The 19,968-nt window shown below is 34.8% G+C and overlaps 2 protein-coding genes across 8 annotated transcripts; one reads left to right on the plus strand and one right to left on the minus strand.

The window, feature by feature from the left end:
• The first annotated feature begins 2,609 nt into the window (after positions 1 to 2,609).
• Positions 2,610 to 8,200, plus strand: LOC108334909 (DNA (cytosine-5)-methyltransferase DRM2). The gene is made up of 8 exons (XM_052870022.1): positions 2,610 to 2,645; positions 4,726 to 4,788; positions 5,313 to 5,418; positions 5,521 to 5,570; positions 5,955 to 6,051; positions 6,191 to 6,318; positions 6,425 to 7,156; positions 7,585 to 8,200. The coding sequence occupies exons 1-8, from the start codon at positions 2,610 to 2,612 to the stop codon at positions 8,020 to 8,022; spliced, it is 1,650 nt and encodes a 549-aa protein (XP_052725982.1). The 3' UTR covers positions 8,023 to 8,200.
• Positions 8,201 to 13,608: 5,408 nt separating this feature from the next.
• On the minus strand, positions 13,609 to 18,754 carry LOC108336132 (E3 ubiquitin-protein ligase BOI). Of its 7 annotated transcripts, none has more exons than XM_052869280.1 (5): positions 18,556 to 18,754; positions 17,540 to 17,662; positions 16,207 to 16,386; positions 14,761 to 15,119; positions 13,609 to 14,239 (listed from the first exon to the last, which is right to left on the minus strand). In XM_052869280.1, the coding sequence occupies exons 3-5, from the start codon at positions 16,310 to 16,312 to the stop codon at positions 13,691 to 13,693; spliced, it is 1,014 nt and encodes a 337-aa protein (XP_052725240.1). In that variant the 5' UTR covers positions 16,313 to 16,386; positions 17,540 to 17,662; positions 18,556 to 18,754; the 3' UTR covers positions 13,609 to 13,690. The 7 variants fall into 7 exon arrangements, with proteins under 7 accessions (XP_052725240.1, XP_017427969.1, XP_052725239.1 ...); XM_017572480.2 differs by having other exon boundaries at positions 17,425 to 17,662; XM_052869279.1 differs by having other exon boundaries at positions 17,365 to 17,662.
• Between the last annotated feature and the right edge of the window lie 1,214 nt (positions 18,755 to 19,968).

Below are 19,968 nucleotides of genomic sequence, written 5' to 3' on the forward strand. Positions count from 1 at the left end.
ATTGAAACATCATCTATCTTCACTATTTTTATTCTTTACCTTAAAAGTTGAAAATCTAATTAATTGAAAAACTACGAAAATAGAATAGAACTTCTTAGCAAGAGGAATTTTCCATCTATTATATTATTATTATTAAATAAATTTTAAACAAGCCATCATGCTTTTTAATGCACATTTTTCTAATATAATTTATAAAATTGATTAATTTTTTTAAAAAATTATAAAATTGGACCAGTTCTTTGTGTAACGAATATTACTTACGATATATTTTAATTCTTAATAAGCTTTGATCAGAGAATATGGTTATTTCTTGTAGTATGCTATTATCCTAAATACTCTTATTGTAATATATGAAAAAAAATAAAGTAATAAAGTAGTTTTGAGACTTTGGGTTTTTGTTTGAAAATTAATATTTTTTATTGTATATTTTGTTAGAACATTGTTATGTTATTTTTGTTTTATATTTTTGCCTAGGGATAAAAGGGTTTTTTATTTTTATTTAATTGGTGTAGAAATTAATTAAGGGATGATTTTGTGCTTAGAAACCTAAGAAACTCTAAATCAAAGAGAGAAAACAAAGGAAGATGGGAAATTGGGGTTTTGGGAGAAGAGAGAGAGTGACGGAAAATTCTTAGTATAAAGAAAGATTGGTGGTGTTTTAGGGTTGTAGATAAAGCCTTATAATTGGTCAAGGTATGGGGAAGCTTACCTTTGTTTGTTTATGGTTGTATGTTATATCCGTTCTTGATTGATAATTCTTGTTTTGATACATGTATATATAATTATGATTATTTGTGCTTATTCTTGGGTAAGAGTTTGTGTATGAATGGGCATAGATATAGAGTTTATGTAATATTGGTGATGATTTTTCCCTATGAATGTATTATATAAGTTTTGTTGGGTTATCCCGACAAAGTTTTTGATGCTAAAGGAGAACAAAGTTACAATGCTTGGGGGTTTCATGCAAATATATGTTGTAAGTGTTGGGTTATTGGGCTCCCTTCCTACGTGGCGAATAGGTCAAATAATGTGGACCATTATGTTTCACTTTGTTTTAGTGGAGATGAGTAAGATTAGTAGGGCACATTAGAGTCATTTGAAGAGAGGAAAAAGCCAAGTGAGAGAGAAAGGAAGAGAAAAAGTCATTCCTGCATAACATAAAACTTACACTGGTATTTTTGTCGTTGTGTAGTCGTTCACTATTGGATCGGGTTGATTTTTGGAAAGTGGGTTCTAGATGTATGGTTCTTCATTATGACCGTTCGAATCGTCAATCGTAGGTCTAGTTTGGGAGAAAACAGTCTCGCATCAGCAGCTCTGTTTTGAAGAATTTCATAAATCTGCACTGTTATGTTTTCGTTGTTGTAAAGTCGTTCACCGTTGGATCGAGCTAATTTTTGAACAGTGGGTTCCAAACATATGGTTATTCATTCTGACCGTTTGGATAGTCAATCGGAGGTCTGGTTTGAAAGTAAACAACCTCGCATCAACAACTTTGTTTTGGAAAATTTTCATCTTCTTGCTTCTCATTTGTAAATATTATGCTTAGTTAGTTTGGCTTATTGAAAACCCTATTTTGTGCTTTTATCGGAGACTCTTTTGCATCCTATTATTGGGGGTATAATATGTCAATGATTGGATCTGGATGATTCAAGTGATGTATTATATGTGTTTGAGTATGTTTACGTGGGTATGTGATGCTTGAATGCATGTATGATGTGTTAACTATGTTTCCACGTGATGTAGGGTTGATGTATGTATGTTTGAATGCTTGAATCATGTACATGATGTGTTTCTATTCGACAATAATCGATTATCATTAGTTATAATCAATTATTTGCGCGTTGGTTTTTAGTGTGGTTTCGAGAATAATCGATTATCTGGGATGATAATCTATTATCTCTTCCTGCGTAATGTTTCTGGGTAAATTTCACTAAGATAATATATTATCAAGATAATCGATTATCACAGTGCATTTTGATGAAAATTGGCGAATTTGAGGAATAATGGACGTGAATCAAGCTTGAGGAGCTATGGAGCATGATGATAATAAGAGATTGAGGTTAATGGTTATGTTTAAGGTCATTTTGACTTGTGGTTGAGAGTGAAGAACGAGTGAGTGATGGAAGACGCATGAAAGTGAGTGTTGGGATGTACCTGAGTATGTGACTGATGAGCATGAAAGTGGAGGATAAGTCTACTTGTAGTACCTCGTAAATCTTGGTTCTATCTGCGGATATGTGCTTCCTTTTGCCTTGTGTGCATTAAAAGGAGATGATCGGTAGAGAAGGCTACATATGTCTCGTAGGAGAGGCTACAGGTGGGTTGTAGGAGCGACTACAGTCGATGAGGTAGAGTATATGTGTGAGATGAACTCTTTCCACTATGGTATTATGGTATAATGATGCTCATGGTATTGTTCATGACTGTGATAGTCATAATGGTGGTGTATCTATGATGATGATCATGGTACTTGAGATGCTCCAGATTATGTTATGTTGATAGTGATGTTACTATAATGGTTGTAGTAAGTAGTTAGCATGAGTGCTAATGAGTAGATAAACCAAGTGTCTATAGTGATGACATCTAGGGTTAGAGATCAATGATCGATGATCGAAGTTCAAGGATCGGGGGTCGATGATCGAGTAATTTAGTATGATTGAATTGTTTATGTTAGAGGAGTAGGAATCCTATTGTTATTACTACTATGGGGTGTTTGATTATGGTTGATATTATCAAAAGATATGTATCTTGTTGTGTGTTTGATTATGATTGGTATAATAAGAAGATATGTATCTTGTTGTGTGTTTGATTATAATTGATATAATTAGTATATATGTACCTTATTGTTATGATTGTTTCATCATTAGCTTATCCTATACATATTTGTGTTTGTGAATGAAATTATTAGCTATGATTATATAATGTATTATACATGAACAAATAATGTTACATATTTTTTAGATGCGTGATTGATGTGGAATAACTTGAGATTCATTTAAAGTTATTTTTATTTAATTAAATAAGATTTTATTTAAATACGTTTTCTATGATAAATTTTGAATTTTTCAATTTTTAATAATTAGTTACATCTGAAAAATCAAGGTATTATATTTCACTTTATATTTATCTTAAAATCATAAAATCATGTAATGTTACTGTAACGAACATTGAGTCATAATTTGTTTTTTTTTTAATAAACGTTAACTAATAATAAAAGAATGTATTAGTGCTGAATTCATATTTTTTAACAATATTTTAAAATATTAAAAATGCTAGAACTACATCTTTTCAAATACATTTTTTATTATTCAACAAAATTTACTAAAAATCATATAAGAGGGTCAAAATGTAGACGCGATATCACTTGTATAACAATTAGTGTCGATTTTCAGTCAAATTTAAAGTTTTTTCTCGTAACTGCGTAATAAAAGATTATATTAAATGCTAACCTAATATCTTAGATGAAATTATACGATAATCAAATCTAGTATTATATTGCACATTCCCACATAGTTTTGCTTTTTAACAAAGGAATAATAATTTGACACACATCAAATTTCTACGTTTATTTAACATTCTTTCTTTTATTTTTAATTCCTTTTTCTAAATTTAAAATTATACAATTTTTTTTTATTATTTTATCTTTGTATTTAACGTCAAACAAATATAAAAAGTGTGTTATCTAATTATTATTTTTATTAAAAAGAATAATGGTATGATAATATATTTTTATATTTATTTGATATAAAATATAAAGATAAAATATTATGAAAAAAGTAAATTTTTATATTTTTCTTTTGAAAAAGAGAGTAAAAAAATCAGAAAAGATGATGTAAAATAAATGTAAAAAATTGATGTTTCTCAAAATTATCATTTTTCTTTTAATAAACTTGAGAAAACACGAGATGTAATCGTAAGCGCTGTGTTAATGAATGTAACAGAGTGTGCAAGAAAGAATGTGTAAAATCTTGTGAAAAAAATGAAGAATTTTTGGAGTGACTCTTCGCTTCACTTTCTCTGTTCCTTAAAAGCAACCCAATTAATTCAGTTTCTTCTGTTTCAACTCAAAACAAACAAACAAATCCAAAACATGTTTCTCATTTGACTTTGTCATTCTCACGCTCCCTTCAGTTCCACGGTTACATGGTTAGCAACATTTCTTTCTTTAGTTCGTTCTTCTTCGTTTTCTTCACTCCCTTCAGTTTTAACAAAGCCAATGGAACAGTGCAGTTTCCTTGACATTATACTTTCTAACGAATCTTTCTTCTTTTACTTTGGTTCTTTAGTTTTATACCAATGGAACAGTGTGGTTTTCGTAGCCTTATTGTTTTGTCTGGCTCAAAGTTTTACTTTTTTACTACTGATTTGAAGAAACACGAACATGGAGTTTTATTTACTTCTTCTCACTTTCTCTCTCTGATGTTGTGACAGTGTTATACAAAACTTGTTGGTGTAGAGTTCTCACTCGTTACTTGGTTCTCAAGACATGGTATTTTCATGTACCCTCCTGAAGTTGACCATTCACTACTCATTCTATATCATACCCATGCAAGCTTTTCTTAACATCCGATGATTTAGTTGTTTTTCTGCCACTAACCTTGGATTTTTGAACGCTTGCTGGTTGGGTATTAATGACAAGTTTGGTAGTTAGAATATTGACTAATCTTTTAACACTCGTTCCTTTGTTATGGTTTTTTGTTTTTGGTTGAACAATTTTTTTAGGACTCAGAAGGCAGTAGCTCTTCCAATCACCATATTGATTGGAACACTGATGACGAGATTGAGGTGTGGCGGTAAATCCTGCATCCAATTACCTCAAAATGGCTTTCATCACACTAAAGTTCTTAACATATGCTTGTAAATGACACAGAAGGGCAAAAGGGCTTTTCTGGTTTAATCTTATGTATGATGGTTAACTCCACACAGCATGTGTATAACCCTTTTGTTTTTTTGATAGGGGCTACCCTTTGTTTGAAAAGAATGTCCCATGGGCAGTAAGAATGATTTGACACTTACCGAGAGAAAAAGGAAATTTTTTTAATATGATAGAAGTAGTGATAGAAAGAAACATAAGTGCTAATGAAATGTTTGGAGTATAAAAGTTTCCCACTAATCATTACTCAATTATCTGGGAGGAAACAGAGAGGCAAAAAGTTTTTTTTTTTAAAAAAAAAACTCATCTTTTTCTGTCCTTTTTATCTCTGTTTTCTTCTGAATCAAACAAAAGAAATGCATTGTTGTTTATGTTTGAGAAAGTTTGAATCTTGTATTCCTTTTTCTAACGTTGAAGTATTCTGTGTTCTGTTTAGGAGAGTTCTGCAAGTGACTCGAGTGCTAGACATGCCAAGATGATTCATCATTTTATGGGCATGGGATTTTCGAGAGGGACAGTAATCGATGCTATTAATGAAAATGGTTGTTTTTCTTGTTTAATGTATTCACTAAATATTCTACTTTACAACCACTAGTACAGTACTAATGTTCTTTAATGATAAGCTTTTGTTTTGTCCATGGCAGGAGGAGATAACGAGGAAGAAATTATGGAAACTCTTCTTGCACTTACTGCTGTGAGTATAGTGATAATCTGCGGACCATCAAATTGTTTTATCACACTACACATAAGAAGCGTATTAGAAAGTAAAATGATCAAAGAAAAGATGCTTTCAGGCGAGTGAGTTAGTGAAATAGTACTAGACTTGGGAAAGATTGGAGAATTAATGGTTTTTGATTCTCATTAACTTACAAGTTTACTCTGAAGTGCTTTTTACAGCAAAGTTTTTATCATTCTCATTACTTCTACTTTTAAGGCAGAGTTTTACTCTGTTCAAACCCCTTAATATCATTATATATTGAATACTTATTCATGCATACGTGTTAGTTATCTGACTTCTAGGAAGCATTTTACTCACATTGTGTATATAGATTCCATTTAACTGTTTCCATTTTCGCAGGAAAAACCCTCATCAGAAGAGAACGATGAGATATTGTCCATACTCGTCGATATGGGATTCACTTTTGAGGAAGCTTGCACAGCTATAGACAAATGTGGTGTGTTTATTGTGTAATTGTTACTCTTATATATGTCATCAACACTTTTTAAGTTTCTTTTTTGTTTTTCTTTCGTCTCTCCAGTATCAGCAGCATGAAATGGTTCTTAAATATTTTATTTCTGAGCAACATTTGTCAGGTCCTAAAGCTGAGATCGGTGATCTGGCAGATTTCATCAGTGCTTCTCAGTTAGAAGATGAAATTGACTCGCTTCAAGATCTGCCTAAAAATAAACATGTTGCATCTGTTGATACACAAACAGAGGTGGTGAGGTTTATAATCCTATGAAATTACTTCTGCTTGTAATTAAAATATCAGTAAAGCAAGTAGTTTTTTTATCAAATTATGTTATATCTTCTGCTCTTCCATTCAGCGAAGGGATTATCTTCATACATGTAAGAAAGTAAAACTCCAGGACAATAAAGGGAAATACAGAATGAGCTGGCCAAAAGAGAAGGCAGCATCAGCAGTTGATATGGGAATGATAGTTCATCACCCAGGCCCAATGACAGGATTTGGTGTACACAATGAAGCCAGTAAAGTAATTTCAAGAGAGCTACCAAGTGAAGTAGCAGGTAAACCATACTTCTATTTTGAAAACGTGGCAATTGCTCCTAAAGGAGTTTGGAATAATATATCACGTTTTCTCTATGAGATTGAGCCAGAATTTGTTGATTCCAAATACTTCTGTGCTGCAATGAGGAAAAGAGGATATATCCATAATCTTCCCATCCAAAACCGCTTCCCTCTGCTTCCTATCCCACCACTAACTATACGAGAGGCCTTCCCTTCTACTCAAAAGTGGTGGCCTTCCTGGGACAAAAGAACAAAGCTCAATTGTCTTCTAACTGGCATAGCTCCTGGCACAGTTACAGATAGAATAAGGAAAACCCTCGAACAATTTGATGATGAACCTCCACAAAATGTCCAAGAAAATGTACTTCTACAGATTAAAAAGTGGAACTTGGTGTGGGTTGGGAAAAACAAATTGGCACCTCTTGAACCTGATGAATATGAAATGTTGCTGGGATTCCCAAAGGATCACACCAGAGGTGGTGGAGTCACTCGGACAGAGAGATACCGGGCACTTGGCAATGCCTTTCAGGTTGTCATGCTATTGAGTTTTGAACTGCGTGTACTTTAAGTGTTTGTGTATCATTAGAAGAGTTTACAGTGATGATATTATAACTAAATGAAAAAGAAAAAAAAATCAAACTTCTTTCTGTTATAGGACAACTCGGTTAAATGATGATTTTAAAAGGTTGTGATCAAATTAGGTTGCATTATATATTTTCTGGTAGGTGTAATAGCTTGATTAGAGACTTGATTATATGCCATAAAAACGTGTTAGAATGTGCTAAAAAGAGCATATTTTGACAAAATATGCGAAGGGACTAATTGAAATAAGTTAAAAAGAAGTTACAAGAGTAATGGGTTATAAATAAGCTCAAACAAGCTTTCCATAAGCTCTTCAAAGACCCTCTTAGTTTCTTTGGAAAAGCTCTAACTGCAAGTGAATGGAATTGATTTCAGGTTGATACAGTTGCCTACCATCTTTCAGTGTTGAAGGATCGTTTTCCAAATGGCATTAATGTGCTGTCTCTCTTTTCTGGCATTGGAGGTGCTGAGGTTGCTCTGCATCGACTTGGAATAATGCTTAAAAATGTGGTATCTGTGGAAATAGCTGAAGTGAACAGAAACATCATTCGCTGTTGGTGGGAGCAGACCAATCAAAAGGGAAACCTAATTGAGGTCGAAGATGTACAGAATGTCTCTTCAAATCAGCTGAGCCAGTGGATAACCAAGTTTGGTGGATTTGACCTCATCATTGGTGGGAGCCCCTGCAACAACTTTTCGGGCAGTAACAGAGTTAGCAGACATGGGCTAGAGGGAGAGCACTCCTCACTCTTTTACGAATACTACAGGATTCTTGAGGCAGTAATGGAAATGCAGAAAAATAACCCTCAGTGAAACAACAAAGTGCAATGGGGGATTTTGTTATTTCTCACTATTGTACGTAAATCAAAATTTTAAGGTGTAACTGAAAATGAAGTACACAGTATGAGGAAAATCCAATATACTCCCCAAAAAAATGCAATTTTGTCGTTCTCTTTGCTCGTTATACTTATGTTCTTTAGGTCTTACCAGGTTTTACTTACAACTATGTCGCCACTGAGATTATTTTTAAGAAAGAAAAAGGAAAGGAAAGGCTTAAACCGAGTGTTTCATATGCGCGAACTGATGTGCACAGAAGTAGCGATTAATAACTGTTAGATGTTAAAATTTGTATGCAAAAGACACAAAGAGATATTTTCTCCTAGTCTTTTCTATTTCTCACATGGTATCTAGAGCATAGGATTAGTTCCAGCCAATTCCATGGTCTCCGGCACACATCATCGTCGTTGTCGCCGTCGTCGCTGTCACCGCCGCAATCGCCGCCGCAACCGCTGCCGCCGCCGTCGCCGGAGTTCCAGAATCGACCGACGACCACACCATCGGAATCGTCTCGGCCGGGCGACCACCGTGGTACAAAGATCGCGGCGAACAGACCACCCACGCGTCGTCGCAACAGTCGTTGGCGCTGCCGCTTCCCGCCGCGCGTGCCGGCGCGTCGCCAAAGAGTTCCGTCGCCGATCAGAACCGCCGTGATCGCCTCCTTGTCCTCTTTCTGGATCTGTGGTCGTTGCGTCAATCGGAGCACTTTGGATTTTTAAGGTTTCTCCTTCTCCATGGCATCTTCCTCGTCTACAAACACTTCTGTTGGTGGCTCATCTTCTGATCCCTCAATATACACCAATTATGTGAATGTACACTTGTCCATTGACAAGTTAGATGGCACAAATCATGCAATATAGGCGTCCGACATCAAACTTTGGTTGAAGAGTCAGGGGTACTTAGATCACCTTACTCAAAATGTGACTACTGCTACCACAGATGACACTTCCCGCTGGATGAAAATTGATGCTCAGTTATACATTGTTATAAAGTCCACCATTCACTCCTCACTGAAACAAATGTTTCGATCATATGAAACATGTTCAGAAGTATGGGCACAAGCGAAGTTGTTATACACAAATGACACTCAGCGCCTTTATGGTGTTTGTCAAGACCTATTAACTATTATTGGTCCGCGCAATCATGGTCCCATGGCAGAATATTTGGGTAAAATTCACGCCCTTCTTCATGATTTTAATGATATATTACCTCCTGCTTCCACTCCTGCTGAAGAACTGGAACAACGATCAAAGTTCTTCATGTTGTTGACATTATACGAACTCTCTGATGATGTCTCTCATGTCCGTGATCAGATTTTGGGTTCTCCTGTCATACCCAACTTTACTTCTACTTGTTCTGCTCTTTTGCGTATACCGAGCAAACCAGTCACTGAGACATCTCCTCATATTGATGATTCCTCAGTTATGGCTATCCAACGTAATGATCGAAGTCGATCTCGCAAGCCAAGTAAAGGACGTCCAAAATGTGACCACTGTGGCAAGTTAGGCCACAAAATTGATCGATGTTACGCTTCATGGGCGTCCTCCTCGACCTGTAGCAATGACTAATTCTGATCCATCTCCCCGATCATCGTCTGCAGACCATCCTACTTCATCTAATACCGTAGAAAAACCCGCAATCTTTAACGAATTTCTCAGATGGTATGAGGATCGTCAGCACTCTAGTTCCACTACATCTGCATCTGTTGCACGTACATGTACACCTTTTGTTGGTCTAACTCATTTTCACTCCCTCGGACCTTGGGTCCTTGACTCAGGTGCCACCGGTCATATCACTGGTAACAAGTCCTTGTTACTTCCTTGTCATGTCCGGATAATTTACCTTCGGTAACAATGGCTGATAGGTCTAGAGTCTCATCTCATGGTGTTGGTACTGTTGATATTTTTCCGTCCATATCCATTGATCATGTACTTTATGTTCCTGGGTCTCCCTTCAACTTATTGTCCATAAGTCGTCTAACTCGTATCCTTAATTGTGTTATTTCATTTATTAAAGATTCTGTTTGGTTGCAGGACCGGAGTTCGAAACACATGATTGGCACAGGATGTGAGTCTCATGGCCTATACCATCTCCGCCCTTCTCCACATGTTGGCGTAATCATGGAGTCACCATCCCTTCTTCATGCTCAGTTAGGTCATCCTAGTCTTGCCAAACTACAACAACTTGTCCCGAGGTTGTCAAAATTATCAAGTTTGTCGTGTGAGTCTTGTCAGTTAGGAAAGCATACTCGTAGTTTCTTTCCTCGTAGTGTCTCACAACGGGCGTCGTCCCCCTTTTCATTGGTTCATTCTGACATTTGGGGACCTAGTCGTGTTAAGTCCACTTTAGGTTTTCAGTATTTTGTTACTTATATTGATGACTATTCCAGATGTACTTGGTTGTTTTTAATGAAGAATCGTTCTGAGTTGTTTCCTATTTTCCAATCATTTTTCAATGAAATAAAAACACAGTTTGGGGTTTCTATTCGAAATTTACGCAGTGATAACGGCCGTGAATACCTTTATCAACCGTTTAAACATTTTATGGCTTCTCATGGCATTCTTCACCAAACCTCATGTGCTTATACCCCTCAACAAAATGGGGTGGCTAAGCGCAAGAATAGACACCTTATTGAAACAATCCGTACTCTTCTAATTCATGGTCAAGTACCCTTACGTTTTTGGGGTGATGCAGTTCTCACGGCATGTTATCTTATAAACCGCATGCCATCTTCCGTCCTAGATAACAAAATCTCTCATTCTATCTTATTTCCTCAAGACCCTCTACATTCATTACCTCTTAGAGTTTTTGGGTCTACATGTTTTGTTCATGATTTTAGTCTTGGTCTTGATAAGTTATCTCCTAGGTCTCACAAATGTGTCTTCTTAGGATTTCCACAGTCACAAAAGGGCTATAAGTGTTTTTTCCCTTCCCTCAATCGTCATTTTATCTTTGCTGATGGCACTTTTGATGAATCTTCTTTTTACTTTTCACATCTATCTTCTAGTTTTGTACCTCCACCTTCTACTGTTGATATTTCTATTTTCTGTGATCCTCCTGGTGATGCTCCACCCATTTTGTCTCCTCCTTCGTTAGACTCTCATTCACCACAGGATCGTCCTTCACCACCACCCCTTCAGGTTTATAGTCGTCGCAATTGTCTCCCTCATGACTCACTTCCAGTGCCGCCTCCTGTGTCTCCTCCGGCTCCAGCAAATGAGTCTGATCTGCCTATTGCCCTCCGTAAAGGTATACGCTCTACCCGTAACCCTTCTCCCCATTATATTGTTCTTAGTTACCACAGATTATCTCCATTTTTTTATACATGTCTCTCCTCCATTTCTTCTGTGTCAATTCCCAAGTCTGTAGGTGATGCCTTAACTCATCCTGGCTGGCGTCAAGCTATGTTGGATGAATTAAGTGCTTTACAGAAAAGTGGAACTTGGGAGCTTGTCCAATTACCATCTAGAAGGCCCTGATGGAACTATTGATCGTCTGAAAGCTTGACTGGTTGCCAAAGGCTACACACAGATTTTTGGTTTGGATTATGGTGATACTTTTTCTCCAGTGGCAAAAATGACCTTTGTTCGCCTATTCATTGCCATGGCTGCTCTTCACTAATGGCCTCTTCACCAACTTGATGTCAAAAATGCTTTCCTTAATGGTGATTTGCATGAAGAAATTTATATGGAGCAACCGCCTGGCTTTGTTGCTCAGGAGGAGTCATCTGAATTGGTATGTCGTCTTCGCAAATCCTTATATGGCCTAAAACAGTCTCCTCGGGCCTGGTTTGGTAAATTCAGCTGTGCTGTTCAACAATTTGGTATGTCTCGCAGTGAAGCGGATCATTCAGTGTTCTATCGCCACTCAAGTGCTAGATGTATCTACTTAATAGTGTATGTCGATGATATTGTTCTCACAGGAAGCGACTATCTTGGCATCTATCAGATGAAACAACACCTTTGTCATCATTTTCAAACCAAAGATCTTGGCAAACTCCGGTATTTTTTGGGTATTGAAGTAGCACAATCCAACACCGGTATTGTCATATCTCAGAGGAAGTATGCGTTAGACATCTTGGAGGAAACAGGGTTAATGAACTCTAAATCTGTTGAGACACCTACGGATCCTAACATCAAACTCCTACCAAATCAGGGGGAGCCTTTCTCAGATCCTGAACGGTACAGAAGATTAGTTGGTAAATTAAACTATCTTACTGTTACACGTCCTGACATTTCCTTCGCAGTTAGCGTGGTGAGTCAATTCCTAAACTCCCCATGTGAAGACCATTGGGATGCAGTTGTTCACATACTGAAGTATATTAAAGGATCACCTGGAAAAGGTTTGCTATATAGTCCTAACAATGATACAAAAATCGTTTGCTATTCAGATGCTGATTGGGCTGGTTCCCCTTCTGATAGGAGGTCTACTTCTGGATATTGTGTCTCTATTGGTGGCAACCTGATATCTTGGAAAAGTAAGAAGCAAAGTGTTATGGCAAGGTCCAGCGCAGAAGCAGAATATAGAGCTATGGCATCAGCTACTTGCAAGCTTGTGTGGCTTAAACAATTACTTAGTGAATTGAAATTTGGAGATGTCACTCACATGACACTTATACTTGATAATCAAGCTGCTCTCCATATTAGCTCTAACCCTGTCTTCCATGAGAGAACCAAACACATTGAAGTTGATTGTCATTTTATTCGAGAAAAAATCATATCCGGAGATATCAAGACTGAGTTCGTTAACTCAAGCAACCAGTTGGCAGACATATTCACTAAGTCCTTACGAGGACCTAGAATTGATTACCTTTGTAACAAGCTTGGAACATATGATTTATATGCTCCAGCTTGAGGGGAAGTGTTAGATGTTAAAATGTGTGTTTCTGTTAATTGGGCTCAGCCCATTCTGTATTAAGAGCATTGACCCATATCTTACATTATAAATAAACTACCCTATGTGTATGCAAAAGACACAAGGGATATTTTCTCCCAATCTTCTCTATTTCTCACAATAACTAACATGCTAACAATGTTCATAATATTCCTAATTCCCTTTTAAGGATATTATTCTACTAAAAAATTGTAATTTGACCCATGAAGGATTTTTGTAAGGTTTATGTTAAAAAATAAACTTTAAATCTAACATAATTTTATTTGAAATTGATTTGTAAAATAAAATGTACACTCACCTATATATTACGAAAACGCTCTATCTCTTGTCGACCTTTCAATCACAAGTAGACAGAAGAACAATATAAGTTGGTGGTAATACGGTCAACAGTCAGAAATAGGTTGGAGACAGTTTATCCAAATAACTTAGAAACAAAGCTAAACCTATTTTGTGAGTATATGGAATAGAAATAGGTACTTAAGATACAAATTCCATTTCATAATTTTATAGGCATCATTAAATTCCCAAAACTATCCGTTATTAACCATAGTAATGTAAGCATGCCATATCAATAATCATTAATCAAGTCAAGTTCCCTGAGAAAGATAACATACAATCCTTAGGCATAGTCAATTTTTATTATAGAGATAAATTACTTGGAGTTGAACATTAAGAACTTTAGGTAGATAAATCACACAAAGAAAACAGTGACTTATATCCCGTTCTTGTTTAAATACTTACACTTTGTAAGTTAAGACAGATACACCTCAACACTTGCAGTTTTTATCAATTGGCAAACGGGACAAACATTGATAAATTGCTCACAATCCTTACACAAGCACAGGTGCCTACAAGGCATCAACAACATAGAAACTGCCTTTGCCTTGCAAGCTCTGCAAGTCAGATTCTCTGCATCTTGGTACCTCTTGTGAGTAGAGTTTATAGGCGCACCCTGTATGTTTAGGAAGTTATTAGGATCTATATACGAGGCATCATCATCAACTTCACTATCTCCAAACCCTTCCTTCCCTTGTTCAGCACCTTGTGAAATTGCCTGCTGTAGGTTGTTCCTTAATGCATTCACAACTGACTCATTGTACTTTGCTCTGTAATGCCAGCTCTGTGCTTCAATAGCCACCTGCTTTATTCTTTCTGCCAGCTCCCTGTTTTTCCGGTTCATGTTTTCTATCTCCACATCTTTTTCCTTTAGCTTTGCACTAATACCTTTCTCAATGGAGGAGATGAAAGCAGTCATGTGTTTTTGCTTCATGTCTCTCACCCCCTTTGACAACTGTTCCTTCTGTGGAAAAGTAATTGGAATAGCATTTCAGAAGACTGCGAACCAAGAATTAAAAAACTGATAATTCCATCATTAAAGTATAGCGTCTAGTTCATATATCTTTGTGCAATAGAAAAAACAATCATTCAAAACATTTTCATTACAATATCTTCATCACCCTTACTCAACTATTTAAGCATTTCGGATGAAGTGTTCAAAAAGTAATGGTTCTTCAAAAGAGCAACTCCTAATCAACTACATAATGACTGGACAAACATGGCTGCAAATTCTACCCAAAAAGATTTAGTGGTGTACTTGTAGAAAAAACAACACACTCGGAGCAAATTGATAAAGGAAAACGTAAAAGCATCTACTCATAAGATGAAATAATGTACATATTTCCCTCTTTTCCTATTGAATTAAGCCACAGGCCAGTCCTTCATACCCTTCTGATCAACAGAAACATTTATAACGTAAATCATTTGTACTGCCCACAAACATCACATAAAATGAAAAAGCAAATAGGTATCTTCATGTATTACCTGAAGTTTGATATAATGATCCAACTCTTCTTGCTGCCTATCAAGCTCAGTTCTGATATTATCACCAAGAGACAGTATGATAGACGGTGTGGCAGCCATGCTGCCACTAGCAGAAGTAACAGATGAGTTATGTTCATCATGGTCATATGAAAGCCTCAATCCTGTTGACACAGGGTTCGGATTTTGAATACTTGCTAATCGATCAGCATCCTTTTGATTGACATTGTAATTTAAGGAAATCTGAAGTCTTTGTTTTGACATATCTTCCATTTCCTTGCAGCGTTTATTAGGCTGAATCATGGAGCTGACATGCTCATTTCCGAAATAATTAACTGGGTCAACACTACATCCAGCTTGTACTGCAAGAGATATTGCATGACTATCATTCAGTGATAAGGTAAAAACTATGGACAAAATACTAAAGATATGAAAGGACATACAAATAATTTACATGGTAGTTTAAGGAACTGCATTAAATGATAAATTGAAACAAATATGTAATAATTTCTAAATTTACAACACAGAAAGGGAATTTCAGTGCTAGCAATGACAAGTATACTCAATCAGTAGCTTGCAGGTCAAACACAGTACAAGATAAGGAACTGTATTAAATGATATGAAAGGACATACAAATAATTTACACGGTAGTTTAAGGAACTGCATTAAATGATAAATTGAAACAAACATGTAATAATTTCTAAATTTACAACACAGAAAGAGAATTGCAGTGCTAGCAATGACAAGTATACTCAATCAGTAGCTTGCTGGTCAAACACAGTACAAGATAAGGAACTGCATTAAATGATATGAAAGGACATACAGATAATTTACATGGTAGTTTAAGGAACTGCATTAAATGATAAATTGAAACAAATATGTAATAATTTCTAAATTTACAACACAAAGAAAGGGAGTTTCAGTCCTAGCAATGACAAGTATACTCAATCAGTAGCTTGCTGGTCAAACACAGTACAAGATACAAGTAAAGAAAAGGTACCCCTAGTTCCCAGAAAAATAAGTTTCACGCCAACACCATTACCATTTGTGCTTCAAAACCAAAACGTAAGAGAAAGAATGCAGGATAAGTAGGTATTCAAATTGTCAGCATTGATTATGTCAGACAAAATTAGGTGTGACATGCAAGCAATCGAAACACACAAAACGTACATACAAGCAAAAACCAATACAAGTTCATAACCCAATCTATCACAGTAAAACAAAGGAAAGGATATGATATAAACATGCCCATTAATAACAGCAACAAGAGGATTGAATTATTGAAGTACAAGAAGAAAGAAAGCAGCAATTGAGTAAAACTATTAAACCAGAAAAATATACTCATAAAAAACATTAAGGTCATTAAAACGGAGCTACCCTGTTTAACAACCACATTCAAAAGATTCAGTGAAAAAGTTTAGTTACATGAGAAAAGGAAAGAGAACTTACAGTTTCCAAACAACTGTAACTGATTTGATGCATTAGTTTGATGCCGAAATTGAGTCTCATCCAAGAAAACGGGAAGCAAGCGATTTCCATTTTTGCCTCCAAACATTATCGCCGGATATGTGTTTGCCTACCTCAAGTATGTATCCTTGAAAGAATATTAATGAAGCTACCGATGATTATCTAGAAGAAAAGGGTAAAGGAAAAACTCATCATCAACTTTGAACAAAAGTTAACATCAAATATAAACAGCACCGAAAACCACATCAGTGAAATACTTTGTGCTATTTGGCTTGGGAGGTTAGGAGAGTTGATGGTCTAATGAAGCATAGTTATAAGTCAGTTTTGATATGATGATACTTGGTAAATATTTTCTCTCTCCTACTTGTCAAGTAATTTAGTGAAAAAGAACAAAATCAATAAACAAATGTATCTACATGTTCAAACAAAAAGATTAAAATGGACAAATTTCATCTCAAGTTTTAGTTGCAAACATTTATAAACTAATTTTGGGTAGAAACAAAAAGTTAATTGTTCAGCATTTAGTGCAAATGTGGCAAAATAAAATATTTGAAGATGATAAAATAAATATTGACTTTCAATTATATCTAGGTGAAATCTTTTTGCAAATACAAAGGGAAAAATTAGTTAGAAAACAAGCAATTCATAAAATTAATCATATACTTCTTAAGATTAAAATCTAAAGTTCCAAAGCAGTTGTTTGCAAGTTCAGTAATACCAAGTAAATTGATTTGTAGTGAAGATAAGTACAATTAATCATACACTACTCAAGCTTCTTTTTTGTTTTTGGTGTTTCTTCTGCTTAGAAGCAGAAACTTTGCCAAACACAGTTTCAAAGTAGCTCAACAAATTTTGCTTGTTTAGTGAAGTAAAGACCAAACCATCAACTAAAAGAGTTCTGAGTTTAACAAGTTAAAAAAAGGAAAGGCTAAACACTGCCCTAGTGAAATATTGAGGAGCAATATGAAGGTCATATATATCTTCACTTTCATACATTCAGTATACACACTCTCGTAAGAATGCAAACATTTCATGCAAACAAATGTTGAATTTCAAACAATAACAAGTTTTAGAGTTCAACAAAATCGTAAATTGAGTTTCAATAGCAATATCCTTGTTCCACTAATCGAGGCTGGATACATGGATCAAAAAATATCATGGGGGCTTAGTTAAAAACTAACTACCAAGTATGTTGTTCACCATGAAATCCCTTTTAATTTGTCCAATGTCCTTTTTGATCTCTCTTTACTGCTCATGGGGCTAGAAATCATGTCATCTCTCCTCACCAATGCCTCGAATGGACTTCTTTGCATACCGAATTTCTATCTTCTTTTCCTCAATAAGTTATGCTAATATCTCTTCGTATACAATCATTCCTTATCTTGTCCTTTCTTCAGTGGCCACAGATCCATCTTCACTCCACCTATGGTCTCATAAGCTAGACCCAAGCTCGAATAAAGGAGAACAGTTATGTTAAGCTCTCAACAGGAAGCTTAAAACTTGTTGAAACCCCAATCATGGATCACTCAAGGAAGATATATTCACTATCAATCATAAATAAAAACAGTTCAACAGTAGGTGTCTGACCTCCAACAACAATATCCTTGAACTGTGGCTAATATTCACTTAAATAATCACATAAAGCACTTAGGGAAGCCAATCTTATGTAGAATCATATTTGAGAAAATGATTAAATGCCCAGCAATTGTTATATAACTAAATTATAATATGAAGAAAAAAAGGATAGAAGTACTACAATGTTACAATGAATTGCCCAGAAAAAAACAATAATAATGAATGGATTTTTCCTACATCAGTTGAGTAGTTTGGAAACCGGCAAAGAAAATATATATGATCCCCTAGGCATATATGTTTTCTTCCCATTTTTTTCTGTACAATGGAGAAAAAATGCCCTTGGTTCCGTTTCAACAAAGGAAACCATGGACTTGTCAAATAAATCTGAAGGTATTCATTAGAATTTGATTGTATCAAACGAATTGGCAAGACAAAAGAGTAATCAAAACTGAATATCCAGTCAGCAGATAAGCCAAACAAACTAGACGAACATCATATTTATTAAACATGAAAGCACAACAACATTTCACTCAGATCAATAACAACTTAAAAAAATCAAATGGAAAACTATTAAACGATGACATACATAACAGAACAGACAACAAAAAATTATTATCTTAGAACATCAGAAGAGGAGAAATGGAAAGCTGCAACACAATTCAGCATCAACTTAGCAGGCACTATAATCTAGAAAGTCAAAAGCTTTGAGACATCAAAAGATTGGAACATCAATTCAAACAAAAACCCAGTACATACCTTGAGATGGGAACCTTTTACAAGAAAGAAAAAAAAACAAAGATGAGGCTGATACAGATACAAAATAACGATGGAACAAAAGGCTAACAGAGAGGAAGAAGAAGAAGGTAAGAGATCTAAAATGAAAGATTAAGGAAAGTGGATGAATGAATGATGAGAGTTATGAATAGAATATAGGAAGGAGTGGGTGTTGCATAAGAAATGGAGACAACTATTATTAATTTGTGGGATTTTTTATGGTCTGAAAAAATATTAAAATTTTTATATTCAATAAAGTATTTTTATGATGTATTTAGGAACATTCATGGATAAATCTTTACTTTACTACTTCTTACGTGTTTTTTCTATTTATTTGGAATTAAATAATTTATTATTAGACATGAAAAGCATTTTTATGTTGGTACTTTAAACTAATTTACAATATTCATATTCAATAAATTGTATTTAACAATTTTATGATGTGTTCAAAAAATATTTAATCTATCTCTTCTTATGTTTTTTACTGTTTTATTTTGAAGTAACATTTTAATTTATTACTTAATTTTTTTATTTGTTTAGTTAAAAGAAACATCTTATGGATTGATGTTTTATAATGAAATTTTTGTTTTGAAACAGTTTATTTCTGTTTTTTATATATATATAATTTCCTACCTTAACTTTTCACTTTTCACTTATAAGTGTATGACCTTTTCTGTGTTTGTTCTTGTAAAATTAAAAGTAAGATAAGGACTTTGAAATTAATACGAAAAAGGTTAAAAATAAATAAATATTTTTCAAGTTTGGTTTTGGTGTTTAACCTTGATATAACAAGACATTTCAATTATACACATTTTTATTATCCTAGTTTTCAGAAAATCAATTTTACTTTTATTAAATATTACATTATTAATAATTTTTCTATAGAAAAATAAATTTTATTAATTTACTTGAGATTGAAACTGTAAAATAATTCTTGAATACTTGATTGATCCTCTCATAATCTTCTATTTATAAAAATAAATCAATACAACAGTACATGATAATTAGAGTAACCTTAGACCTAACATAATCATGATAGAGTAACCTAGATACAATATAATCATGATAAATAGGGTAACTTAGACACAATATAATCATGATAAATAGAATAATCCTAGACACAATATAATCATGATAAATATGGTAAACCTAGATATAATATAATCATGATAAATAGGGTAAATATTCTAACACTCTCCCTCAAGTTGGAGCATACAAATTGTATGTGTCAAGCTTGGAATAAATAAACCCAGTCCAACAAAATCAACTTGTCTAAAATGTCGAGGCAATAGATGTGGTAACTTTGGCTTCGAATAAGATGTACATATGCTTCAGCCCATCAAGAGAGAAACAAACCAGCGTAACCAAAGAGACTCCTCATAAGCTTGTGGAGAA

This window comes from Vigna angularis, chromosome 10 (assembly GCF_016808095.1).
Source record: "Vigna angularis cultivar LongXiaoDou No.4 chromosome 10, ASM1680809v1, whole genome shotgun sequence".
Lineage (NCBI taxonomy): Eukaryota > Viridiplantae > Streptophyta > Magnoliopsida > Fabales > Fabaceae > Vigna > Vigna angularis.